The sequence below is a fragment of the Macrobrachium rosenbergii genome, chromosome 11, assembly GCF_040412425.1.
Source record: "Macrobrachium rosenbergii isolate ZJJX-2024 chromosome 11, ASM4041242v1, whole genome shotgun sequence".
NCBI classification, from domain to species: domain Eukaryota; kingdom Metazoa; phylum Arthropoda; class Malacostraca; order Decapoda; family Palaemonidae; genus Macrobrachium; species Macrobrachium rosenbergii.
In genome coordinates, this window is record NC_089751.1 from 16,886,254 (window position 1) to 16,900,370 (window position 14,117).

Below are 14,117 nucleotides of genomic sequence, written 5' to 3' on the forward strand. Positions count from 1 at the left end.
AATGTTAACAGTCTTTCCTCATGTCAAAAAACAAACTACGGTAGATAATTTCTTATATTTTAAGTGATTTATACATTGTCTTATGATTTCAAATTAGAATTCTCATGACAATAGTAAAACCCTGGGGATTTGAAACTACCAGGTCGAGGTTAACTTTCATATTTAATTAGTAATTTACGGCAAGAAACTCTTAACTGCTATTATTGGTGAAGGTAAAAACATTCATAATTTACATGTGCATTTAATATTCTTCCAGGTTAAAATAACTATTACACCTTTGAACCATCAATACAGGACAACTTTGGGCATAAAGTGAAGTACATCAGTAACGCCAGACTCCATTCTCACCTCAATCAAAACTGCTTTGAAGTAGAAGCATCGAACAGTGGCGTTGACTAACAAGGTGGTTTACTGGCCCAGTACACATCCTGTAAAGCAAAAATCTGCGGCAGAAATTTTGTAAATACAAAACTAATCCAAGAATCTTATAAATGAAAACATTTTATAGAGTAAAATAAAGTTTCATAAACTAACTGTAGCCATCAAAATTGATCTAATTTTCTCCAGTACAAACCAGACACTTTAGGCTCTGACTCAAGAGCAGCAAAGGAAAAATCGAAAGTGCTAGCACACCAAGGGACCAGAGGTACCCAAAGGGCTAACTAGTAGTGAACAAAGGAACGACCGTACAAAAAGGTAAAGACATCAAAGATAACGAGCAAAACTACAAAACGTCAATTTTCCAGAGCTGTAGTGGCACAGCATTCTCAATCTTTTCTTGGAAAGTGAAAACTTTCACATTACCGGCGTAAAGTACAAACTTTGTTATTCATATCTGTATTGTATAAAAGCCATAGCTAAGCATAGGGCTGTCTATTGTATAAGTAAAAACAGAGGCCTGCCCTTTGTATTACTGGCATGACAATCACTAAGAAGTTACGTTAATTTGAAGAGCGAAATTATCAAAAGTAAACTTAACCTGAAGACCACAAGAATTACGTTAAAACTTACTATTTCAAGCAATGCATTACCTAAATGTTATGTCTTCAATTTGAAAATATTTTTAGAGGCTAACGTCCTTTCATTTGGAAATTAATAACGTACGAATAACAAGGGTAACTTAAAGTATGGTAGGTAATTTTAAGCCGTAGTTCCGCGGTGAGCTAGACTATAGCAATTATTGAAGTTTCCATTTGTTATTTTACTTGCTTTGCAAGAATTTAAAGTAATATTTCGTCGGCCAGCTGTAACTAACCTGTAACTGACCTTTGAAGACTACACGATGGTGTAGATCTGACCCGGCATTCCGCGGCGAGCCCCCCACCCCCCTCCATAACTAATACGGCAAAATTGTGGTTACAATTTTGCCGTATTATCTATGGAGGGGGTTAGGGTGTTCGCCGCGGAGTACCGGCTTAGATCTACCCTGTCGGTATAGTGGTCTTCAAAGGTCAATTACAATTTAGTTACAGCCGGCCGACAATATAGTTAAATTCTTATAAAGAAAGTAAAATAACATAGGAAAAAGTCTACAATTGCAATAGTCTAGCTCACCGCGGCACTACGGCTTAGAATTACCGTATGGTAATACACGAAATATTTAGATGCTTACGTTAACATGTATTATCTTAAAATAAAACTTAAAATGAAAACGCAATTTGAGTAAAATAAATTCACAAATTAATAGCTTACATTTACTTCTGTACTACTGAATTACCAAAATGTAAACTAAAAGCAAAAGTAATAGTTATGTTGAAAGGTCTGGTCGACAATGGTCTACCAAATACAATAAGGAAAAAATTCTGTAACCAGTTAAGTCAATTTAAATCTTGAAAACAGAATCCTAATCAAGGGACGTTAACTTCTAAAAACAGATTTATGCACTTAACACCTGAAAAGGAAAAAATTCATTAGTAAATTTAATTTCCCACCATCCTGCCCATAGATCCTAAGACCTATGGGCAGGGAAAGGGATATTCCTCCACCCCTAACAGGGGCACCGCCCCTGTAGGGGAGGAGGAAAAAAAAAAGTTGGTTGATGTTACGCTGAACACACTTCAAGTGGTATTAAGCCAAACCTAGGAAGGGAAGGAGTCCGTTTCCGTGTAGCTTGAGCCAAATTAACCGCTCTATCTTCCTTGATTTCCGGTATTTCTCACAAGCGTAGTTTGCTTCATAAAGTAGTTTAGACGTCAGGAAACTGCAAGTAGTTTTCAGCTTAAATTACATCTGTAAATTGAATTCCTTTAATAAATTAGATATAACCAGTCATATCTTAAAATTCATGCCAAACAAAGCTTTAAAGAAAAAGGAAAGTTTAACACGAAAGTCAACCAAGGTTTTAATAGGAACGTTCTAACTTTAGAGTGCATTACAGATTTAATACTAACCTTAACAGACCATCACCTTAATGGACACCAGAGCTCTCCTGATCCTGAAAAATCGAGTTTTAGTACAGAAATAAATGAGACTTCTTACTCTATTATCACCATTTAGGAGCAAAAAAAAATGGTAAACGAATAATGCAATATGGTAACTAATTTTTAACACGATAATGACAAAAATATGCATATCAAATTATTAACTGTTACCCAAGAACAATAAATTCACATTTTACAATCGTCCAAATAGCAAAAGTAAAATTGAAGAAAGTTAGTTCGAGACAAAAACAAAAATAGCCCAAGCCTGTTACAACAAACTGTAACATTAACCAAACCCATGAAACATCAGCGGAAAACCATTGAAGTCACGAAATACTTAAAATACTGATGAAACACCAAACGTAATCGTAATGAAACTCAACCTTTGCAGAGACGGAGAGTCACCAGGACTATCGTAGACAATCCTACACACACACACACGAAACTCCAATTGTGTAACCGGCATAGAATTACTTTCTTCCCCTCTTGCGGTATGTAGTAAACTAACGATGCAGTTCCGTTATCACTGAACGAAATGACGCCACAGTACACGGTCGTTCTCGAAATAAAAACTGACAGGCGAAGGGGATCTGCATGCCGAGAAACCTTCGTTGACGTCACTATCAAGGACCATGGAGTCACCTTTCTCAGAATCTGGGCGATTTACGAAGACATACGACGTCCTTGTTTTTTTTTTTTTTAGGGAAACTATAAGAAATCTGTTGATGCTTTAACGCTAATTGTTTGATGCTGCGTTTTATGACTTCTCAAATGATAAAATTGGCATCTGTGTATCATAACAGAAAACTTTCATCAATAATTCACTAGATAAAAAAATTGAAATTCTTTGGTGTATTAAGTGAATTGTCACTCTAAAAGGATTAAATACGCCCTTATTTAGTCGTATACTAAGAATGTATATTACCAAAGGAAGTTTTATTTCTGGTTTTTCTAGCAAATTTAATCAATATATATATATATATATATATATATATATATATATATATATATATATATATATATATATATATATATATATATATATATATATATATACTTAGGGTGTGGGATGCAAACCCATGACAAGGGCATTTGTTGATTTTTCCAATATATAAAAGTCTTAAGTTAAGAATAAGTACTCTGTAATGAAGCTAATGTTGTTTGAAATGCCCCATGTAGGGAAAGGAAAGCCCCCTGAACCACCCTATGTATATTTTTGTTTTGGCTTGTGTGTGCTTCACTGGCATTTCGAAAGTCCAGCTTAGTACTTATCCCTTGCATAACGAGCGGTTATACTGGAATTATGATTTCCTGATGTGGATGCCGATATATTATATGTTAATTTTTTGAAGGAACTCCCATCACAGTTTGCCATATACCCCAGTATCTTCTTTATTATGTCGCATTATTCTTAACAAACTTCCGTGTCAATATGCTATTACAATGTAGTATGGAAGCGCAGAAATGATTTGTTAATGTAGCCCATTTGGCATAAGAAGAACTGAATGGTTGACAAATGAAGAGGTATTTAGTAATACTGTAGTGGTAAAAAGAATAAGCATAGGTGAAAGAATAGACGAGTGTTTTAGTTTTAAGATGGTTAGGGCATGCAAAAAGACTGAATGACAATTGTTTGGTTAAAAGAGAATGGAATTCAGAAGTGATGGAAAAAAAGGGGGAAAGTATTGTAAGACCATAAAAGGGCCTGGAGACAAGGGTGTGCATGCAAGATAGTGATGGTAACTGGAACTGTATGTATGGTGGTTCAACATGTTGCTGATGAGCCTTCTGTAGAGGTATATGCAGTGGCTAATGTTGTAGAAATTTTCTACAAAGCCCTTATTGACGATTTAGCTGTTCCAGTATGATTGATTACAGGGATGATCATTATGGGAAATAGATTGGCATAAAAATTAATGAGGAGAATATTAAGTATCTTCATCCTGGAAACTAAGGGTTTTCAGTGTATTTCTTCACTAACAGGGTAAATACAAACTTTATTATGGTGGGAAATAAGTGTTCATAAATCCTCACCTCTTAGAAAGAGATTGTACTTCATAGCTTAGGCAATGACAACCTTGAAAAGTAACAATACAGTTGATATGTTTACTGGATGAAAAATAATACGAAATAACAGACCTACCACCTGTTAATGCTGTTGTCGACAAAGAAAAAAACACAGTACTGAATTAATATTTTTGAAAGAGGCATTCACATATTAAAAATATAATAAATTTAGCCTATTTCAGAATATTTGTAATTATGTTGGGTTCCAAAATTAATATATTTAGCAAAATACTGGGCATATAATGTAAAAATTGTATAGTTTTGCATTTTAAGGTCATAACTGCTTCAACAACAATACTGTATTCTCAGTAAGAACCGAAGTAGGATGGCACAATGCAGGATACTCCTCACACACAAAGTGGAAAAAAAGACATTTGTTTAATACGCAAAACCGTGCGATGAAATCAACTTTATAGCCAAAAAAAGTCCAAATTTTCAATAAACAGTTTGGCCATAAATACTGAATGGCAGAAAATACTAATACATGCAAAGAACTAAGGACAGCCAGTAAAACAATTACCGAAATGGCTGATCCATACAAGTCTTTAACAGTTACAGCAGCCAAGAGCAGTTGAAGGTAGACCCTTACTGAACCCAGGACTGATGAAGGAACATTACTCAAAGGAGAACTAATGGAACTGCACAGTAATTGGAGACCTTTCATATGAAATTTATAAGAGCACGATTTGCTAGGTGTTTACAATTTGACAGGCACAAACAATGATTAAGCATGCTACTCAAGCACATAGAACTTGAGGATTTCTTCATCTGTGGAGTGTCTGTGAAGTAGTGCATTTGTTATGAGGCAAACTTTTTACTCTTATAAAAACAGTCTCTCAGAAGACCCTGCTGTTTCTTTTTTTCTTCAAAAAAAAAAAAACTTGAATGGTAATGGCATGCTTTGACCACTTCCTTTAAATTATATCATCATAAGGCAGTCTGCAAAAAAAAATTGGAAACAAGGATATAGAAAAAATATTTCTCTTAAACTTTTATTTCCTCCAGTATCTTGATGTCTTACATTGGAACTGACCACTTATGTGAGTACATCAAACACTATCCTTCCTTAGGCTGTAACCTGATAAGGTACATTTAACAGATTACTGAATGATCAAAGGGTAGCATTAAAAATCAATTCATGCAAAAAAAAGTTCTTTTATGGCTTATTACTTATTATAACCATTCCAATTTTATGATCACTAATGATAACACGATACATAAGTAGGTAATATGTATAACAAGACTAGATACAGTGTAAAATTCATCCTCATTTACATCAGCAGTAATGTATTACTGTATTTATTATGATAAAGTACAGTACTGTACATACATGTACTGTACATCAGTCACATAAAATTCTAAAGATAATGCAAGTAAAATGCATTCAGATTAAACAACTTGGCAGTTAAAAGCACACAGTTAAAAAGTGACAAACATGTTTCAGTACAGTTCTTTAAATTAAATTGTCAAACAAAAGAATATTTATATTAAACATACATGTCTTTTTTTAAATAAACTAATATGTTTGGGTTCCAAAATTTCAAATAAGTCCCGCCAAACTAATCTTACATAACTCTGAATTCAAAACATTCTAATATTCTACTGCCTGAGTGACTTGCATGTGATCAAAATATTTAACTGCTGAGCAGTAAGAAGAAAACTTAACATAAGTAGCCTAAGTTCAACAACAATGCATTATTCATGAAAATACAAATGAATTAAAATTGTTAAGTGTCTTGATATGGACTATCTAATCACAGTCCTCTGAAATATATTACAATAATGAAAATAAATGCAGTATGTTTGCAGGTGAGAAAATGCTATGCTTTACTTATGCAAATTACCTTTAACACTCACTGAGGTAAACAAAACATTCATAGATCTGATACACACATGCCATTGTGAACTCTCCTGGTTACAATGAATTGTTTAAATATTCTAAGCAATACCTTCATATTCTAAATCAATACATTCATAAAAAAAGAAAATAAATACTCAATCTTTTGTTCATGCAAATAAATATATACAATCATTCTTAATAATATTTTTATACCCTTATAGTCCTGCCTATACAACACCTGTACTCATTTATTTGTTTACATAACATCAACCGAATACATTTCTAAAAAATACCTAAGAATTAACATGCATCAATTACTTTGTTTACTAAAAAGTATTGGACCACAAATTATATAAACTTAAATGCAATATATCAATTAGGCACAGATTTGAATCAATGGAAGTTTGAAGGTAACTGTTACCCTTTCGAGTAAACAAGGCAAATTAGGTAGTACAGTACAATATTTACTCGTAGCAAAAATATTACAGTTAAAAAAATACTTCAATATCTTCAGTCAGCTCGAGGGATAAGATTATTTTCCTGAGGCTGCATAAGCTCTTGCACCACAGCGTCCACCAACTCTGCTAATTCAGCTTCCAATGCTGCCCAGTCACTGAAATTTAAAACTAATTAGGACAAGGACAAGGGAAATGAAGTCTTGACATCTATATCAAAGATATTCCCCAATATGACAGCCTCATAAAAATGATTCACATTCTTCAATACTTAGCTTTAATAATGAAATGCAGACCTTACTCTTAGTTTCAATATTCATATGATCATTTTTAGACTTAATTAAATAAGCTGCATTACACTTACCAGAATACTGTAGTCAAGCATTACCTTAGAATCTGAGTATCTCTCACTACAGAGTGCTCCCTGCTCACAATATGACAACTGTCTTTGCCTGTAACTGCCTAAACTTTGTCTATCATAGAGGTTAATTTATTAACCAAATGACCAATGTGTGACCTTTATTCTGTTGCATCTGATATTTTGTATTTATTATTATGATTAAGATAGGTAGATGGCATACTGACTACTTTCAATATACTTAAAGAGGAGACATCTTAAAAAGTAAACCAATTTTTCTGTCCAGTGATTAAGTGACAATATGATATGTTTTTGCTTAGTGCATTTTACTCTTCATGAACCCAAATTAATGACCAGTTAATTTGTGAGGGCACCATAATTGTCTTGAAAATTCACTCTTTTATTCTGAATAAGGCCCTTCAGCATTGATTCAGGGTTGTTGGTACCATGACTATTCAGTTTTTAATAGTTTCAAGTTGTTCGGGTTATGCTATCATTGATGTCACATTGTCTTGTACTCCATTTATAAGACCATGGCTTCACAGAGATCCAAAATATATTTTCATGCCGTTACATGATTCCCTGAACCAACACCACTCAATCCTGTATTTATTTTACCCACTTTTTCTCAGGAAAGAAGAACTGACAGAAATCCACACCTTGCAGGAAGAAGGACTTGCTAGCCTTAGATTCAAATATGAATGTTTAATCACAAGACTGTTAAGACATAAATATGTTGCACTGTGGTGAGAAACTGTGAAAGAGACATGAAAGGTACAGTTATAATAAGAGTTACATGCTGAACAAGAGCATTAACTTAAGTCATGGGTCACAGTAAGCAACTTTTGAAACCCAGTGACTGAATTGCAATATCAGGGACACAATATTGAAACCACAACATCTGCAGCACTGAAACAGAGAACACAATACTGTAAGTAGAACAAGACATTCTAGAGTAGTGATATTAGAAACATGACATCAGCAGCAACAATATCAAGAGCCAATTATTTAGTGCACAATATATAGAGCAAAACATTGAAGGCAGTGTCAAAAGTGCAGCATTCGGAGTTCAAATATTAAGAGACTAATACAGACAGTACAACATCAGGAGCCACACACAGAGAGTACAACATCAGGAGCCACACACAGAGAGTACAATACAGGAGCCTGAGGCCATTATACACCTCACTAAGACAAACATAATGAAGTATCATAACACACTGTAATAGGGATAAGGTAGTCTGAGATTGCAGAGGGTCAATCAATAAAGCACTCGAGACATCGACTGTGGTTTTGTCAAGTTGATTATAAAACTACTACATTCCAAGAAGCAGGTCACCCACATTCGTTAGTATCAATCTGATGAACAAGGAAGCTGAAACAGAAGCCTGAACTTCTTACACCACTGTGAAAGACAAAGAGAGAATTACTGGATGTGCTCCATTTAGCAAAGTTTCATCTTGTACATCATGCACTGGAAAAAATACTGAGTTGCAGAGTGGAGAATCTATGCACACCCTGAGCCAAAAAGTCAAGATTCAACATTCCTGCCTAAGAGTGGACAACATTCATGACCTGAATGGTAACAGACCCACCAAGAAAAAGACCATTCTCCCATATCTGAAGAACCTTTATTTCAATGAATTTGTGGCAGGTTCCTTGGTTGGATTTAACTACAGTACTGAAATTTTACATTTTTGGTGTTTTTTTTTTTTTAGACAAATTGGTTTATAGAAGGCATATCTTATTCCAAACATTTTTTTTTAGGATGTTGAATGACACTGCCAAAAACAGAATATAACTCACCTGGAAACATAGAACACTGTTGATATCTACTTTGTATGATAGTACAGTTAACACTAATAAGCCAATAAACTCTACTCAGCTGTAAACATGGTGTACTATACCATGTTCGGTGAAATGGAAATAATATATCACTGTTCCTCAACTAAAAATGCAATACTTACTGTTGCTCTGGTCTGGCACACATTTCTGAGTAATATTTTATCTTTGGTTCAGTTCCACTGGTCCGCAACGTCAGTACGCATCCATTTACAAATGAAAAGGTTATCATTTGACTTGAGGCAGACACTGGCAAGACAGCTTTTTTGTCAGGTTGGGAAGAATCATAACCAGTTGTTAGATCCCTGATATCCTTAATGATGAATTTGCCTCCACCAACAGATTCTGGATACTGCAAGAAAAGGATTACTTGTCATTTTCAAAAGGATAAAACCAATGTCTAAAATGCTCATCCCTACTGTTTATCACTACAGGTCTCTGTAATGGGATACTACTCACAATGTGCCTTGTGATGCACATTTTAGAGGGCACTGAAGGTTCTCTGGACCCAGCTGTATTACTTTCTATCCTTATTTTTCATCTCTGCCCATACAGCTATTCAATTTCTTCAGTCTTAACTTGCCCTATTTTCACTTCTCATTTAAGAACACATCTTTCAGGCAAGCTCTGTGTCTCAAAGTGTGACCTAGTGACTTCACTAAATCTTTTTAAATCTGTCAACAACTTTAATAATAGTTATAATACCAACAATAATTACCAGGTACAGCATAAGTAATCTTCACTCACACCAGCTCTAAATCCTACATGTGACAAATTGAAGAGAACAATAAACAGCCTGTGAACATTCAACTTTTCATGAAAAACAAAAACTATATCAGTATGTAAACAGACACTCTTAACAATATTTTTTATTTCATGAAAAAAAATTTATATCGCACAAAAAAACAAATGAGATAATATTAACAGATTACTGTTACTAAGTCCTAAAATGCAGTCCTTGGCAGTCTAAATGATTATTGCAATGTTCAAAATTTCTAGCTAAAATTTATGTGTAGTGTTGTATTCAATATTCATGTAACATTCAAGATTTAGGGAAACCCACCCTAAAAAAATAGAGATTACAGTATACAGTACGACATTTAGAAACTTTCATGTCTGACACAGCATAATGGGCATTATCTATGGATTATAACTTACAATAAAGTTATTAAAATCTGTATCAATGAAGTATATCAAAGCTACACTTTTACATCCAAACATTCATGAGTTAATCTAATGATACAGACATAATGTACTTTGTTATTACAGTATATACTCATTACTTGGTCATGACTGTATGTTGCCATGTGAGTACAGTTTACCAAGTGAAACTGTTCAAGTATCCCTTGACAATGAATATGAATTAACAGTTTCTGTGCAAACTCCTCAGAAAAGCACATCTAAAGCACAATGATGATTTCTTGTCATCATTAACACGTATTGACAGAAGATTCTCTACAAAATCACCCCTCAGTCAGGATCATTATAAAGGACTCTCAGATCCCGTACAAAGATGACTCAGAGATGAATATCATTGCCAAAACTTATCTGGAAAACACTGATAGAAACTCACTGTATTAGGCCCTTTGAAGTTCCTCATCCTGTCAAACATCTTACTGATAATGTTCTGGTCATGGCATATGTAGTATGAATTGTTGCTGACATGGTATCCATATCTGAAACAAGCTGAAAGTCCTAAACATCGCAATTCAAGAAATAAAATGCAGTTAAAAAATTCAAGGGGTTTCTAACATAAACAGCAAATGTCTTATAATCATGGTAATGAAAGAGATAAAGGCTAAAAAAATTACCATACATTTTGCTAAAGTAATTAAGTTTTTAAATAACTGATTTTTAATCACTAATCAAAAGTAACATCATACTTACATCTTATAAATGTCTTGCAATTTGTCATACAGTGTCATATTGTGTTCCATAGCCAGGTAAGTCGACATTTCTGCTAAACGCATGGCTGCAGATACACCGTCTTTATCTAAAACCTGTCAAAAAAAAAACTTTTGAACAATGTTATAATATTTTTCAAGATATGGGAAGCACTACTAATGCTGTATGCAAAAGGTTAAGTACTGACTCACACACAAATACCCATCTTGATAATACATTTGAATACTTTACTCCAAGAAAAATTCTAATCTCATGGATTCATTCTCTGATCTCTAACCACATGAAACTGCAAGAGCATTTACACATACGGTACCACAAGCAGTTCATAGGCAACCAAATGAAAACACCTCATTTCTTGAGCTTCACATTCAAAAGTAATTTCACTAATTTCACTAACAGAAAGATATAGTAATGTTCTCACAATTTTATTTATGACAAAAAAAAAACTATAAAATTCATAATGACAGTTTTTGTTATTCACTCATTCAGTAATTTTCATCATTCACTCATGATTTTTATTACTTACAACTTGACAAAAGTACTGTACCATATAAAACTGTACATAATCAGCAATATTTACATGAAGCTTAAAAAGAATACAGATAAATAATTATGATCGCATACAACAGATGAGAGAAGCTCCATAAAAGTTGAGATGCATGTAATGGTTCACTAGATTTTTCATAAATAATTCCTTTTTGCTATCTAAAACAAACACTCTGTTTCACTAACTTTCATCAAAATACTGGAATGAAATTGTTTTCTTGGCATTTGCACTACCACATAATGGGATCTTATGCTTCTAAGACACTATGTTGCCAACTCGCTATACCTTACCTTTCCTAGCATTTAGTTCAACAAATCTGTATTTCACTTAGGATGAATTTTAAAATATGTTGCTTTGACACCTCATGCATTAGGTGTACAATTAAGAACAACATAGCCTTTAAACCAGGGAAGTATGATTAAATATCCTAAGATATGTTTGGTAGGATTTGCAATATTATGGAATGATGACTTTTACCACAAAGTCTATGCTAAATTATATGCAAATGAATCTGTACCAGCCAGCAAAACACCAAAGCAATCACCAGAGGAATCACAAACTAGCACACCCAAAACTAGTACAGTATCTTGTGAATCACTGTGCCAAAGGTCCATAGCAAATTATTATAGCATAAATATGACTCCTTCAGCATTTACATTGCGAAAACAGAAACAACTGTCAATATCACATAAATACTGTATCCAAAAATTAAAAATGCACATGCAGCTCCAAATTTCCCTCAGATTTCCTATAATTCTGGAGGTTAAATTCCCACTGAAATTATACATTTTCTTGAATAACTAAAATTCAAAAAAAGAGATATCACCTTAAAAGTAAATAAAACTAAACTGTTAAGGTAAAATAATATCTAGTACACAGATGCTACATTACCTCACTGCCATTCATAAAGCCAATAGCTTCTTCAAATGCAAACAGTACAGTTTTTCCTTTGTTTAAGAGATCATGTGCAGAATTTCCCATCCACTTGAAGCCAGTTAAAGTTTCCTGCAGTAGGGAAGAAATTTTAAATTAAGTAGAGGATAAATCTTTGAAAACATAAATTCACATCCACAAATAAAATATTCGTCAATCTTATACCCAGACCCCTTTCCTTTTTGAGCTAAGAGTTTTGCAAGGTTAACTATCTTTAAATTATACTCATCTTTACATTGAAACCATACGGAATGACATGAAAATTAAAATAAATTTTTATTTCAAAGCAAGTGTTTTGCCCTATATTCTACAACATTCAAATACAACGTTTCCTGAAGTGTTAGAACATGTTAACACAGGCAAAGGAATGGTGGACTTTTATTACAGTATTTCACAGTGAATGTATTGTATTATTAATATGACAGTCCAACAAGACCATTCATCCACATAGCCAGGCTCTAAAGACCACTCATCCACATAGCCAGGCTCTTAAGGAACTCGCCCAAATTTTTAAATGAGAATTGGAATTGAAACAAAGTTAAATACGACAGCATTGGAAGGCAATACTGCAAAGAACATTTTCCCCTTTATTTAGTGCATGTACTGTATTAGGTATTTTATTAAACGAAGATTATTTGTCAGGAAGTGTTGCAATTACAAAACTTATTCTCTACATACATTCATACTCTATGTATATGTTATTTTGTACATTTAATCTACAAAATTATTTCATTACATCGCTTACTTATACTTCTTAGAAATCGTTTAGTCTGCACCTGTGGGTGGATGTAGAGTAGGTTGTAAATCTGGAGCAGCCTATGTTCAAAACTTGAATAAGTTCCTTAAGCTTTGCCTGGTTTAATGAATGTTTTAACCTCTATGCTAATTTTTGCTTTCCCCGGCTTACAATTTTCTATTCTTCATGATATGGGTCTATTAGTCCCATTTCGACTTATCATTTTTTCTCTCCCATTTATTCTTTGTTTACTTCAGATCTGGGCTAGGTAATGGCACTAAATTCCCCATGCCTATGGCCTCTTGGCCTCTGCACTGACACTATTAAATCCCTCATTCACAATTTTTCCCTTTCATTATTAGGGCACAAGGTCTGGTGTAATGAACAACAACTTTGTCTCTTGGAAGTTTTTACGTCTATTTACAAAGCAGCTTCTTAAGGTACATTACCTCTAGTCCTGGGGCCTGAATGACTGCAGGAGGCTTCGCTTAATCATACCTAATACTGAAAAATTATTCATATAAGCTAGACACCAAGGGGATTGTGGTGGTCTTTCATTGCTTCATAATAATATGCTTGATCTTCAACTAAAATATTTAGCACAATAAACAGAAATCTGGAAGGAATGGTGTGTCTCAGAAGTGACACTGTCTTTCCACAAATTTCTGTATTCTTTTCATTTCACTGGCTTAAGCTCACTTCACCATCTTCTCCTCAAATCACCTAAATTCTTACCTATGTTATATCAATATAGACTCTTTCTTTTGTTTTTAATATCATGAATGGCTTCTTATCATTACACTTCAGCAGGTTTGTGGAGTCTGTACCAATCATCACCATCATTATAAGTATTTTTTTTTTTATCAGACTTTCCCTTTATGAGATTCGACGTAAAATGGGTCCTCTCTACTCTGCTCTGGCCTCTGCTCTTACAGCTGAACCCCCATTAGATCTGGGAGTTCAAACACAAAAAGCACAAGACTCAAATTTCCGTCACACACATCCTAGTTAAAT

The 14,117-nt window shown here is 33.9% G+C and overlaps 1 protein-coding gene and 1 long non-coding RNA gene across 2 annotated transcripts in view; both read right to left on the reverse strand.

Moving 5' to 3' along the window:
- Positions 1–225: 225 nt before the first annotated feature.
- Positions 226–3,020, reverse strand: LOC136843566 (uncharacterized). The gene is made up of 3 exons (XR_010854585.1): positions 2,804–3,020; positions 2,391–2,434; positions 226–2,200 (listed from the first exon to the last, which is right to left on the reverse strand). It is a non-coding gene; the product is annotated as an uncharacterized lncRNA (long non-coding RNA).
- Positions 3,021–5,465: 2,445 nt separating this feature from the next.
- The window catches only part of Pgm2a (phosphoglucomutase 2), a 48,865-nt gene continuing 40,213 nt past the window's right edge, over positions 5,466–14,117 (reverse strand). Inside the window, exons 8-12 of the mRNA XM_067111283.1 lie at positions 12,326–12,439; positions 10,870–10,982; positions 10,556–10,658; positions 9,108–9,334; positions 5,466–6,940 (exon numbers count right to left, since the gene is read on the reverse strand). Of these exons, the coding sequence (XP_066967384.1) occupies positions 6,838–6,940; positions 9,108–9,334; positions 10,556–10,658; positions 10,870–10,982; positions 12,326–12,439 (660 nt within the window). The 3' untranslated portion in view covers positions 5,466–6,837. The remainder of the gene's footprint in view (positions 6,941–9,107; positions 9,335–10,555; positions 10,659–10,869; positions 10,983–12,325; positions 12,440–14,117) is intronic.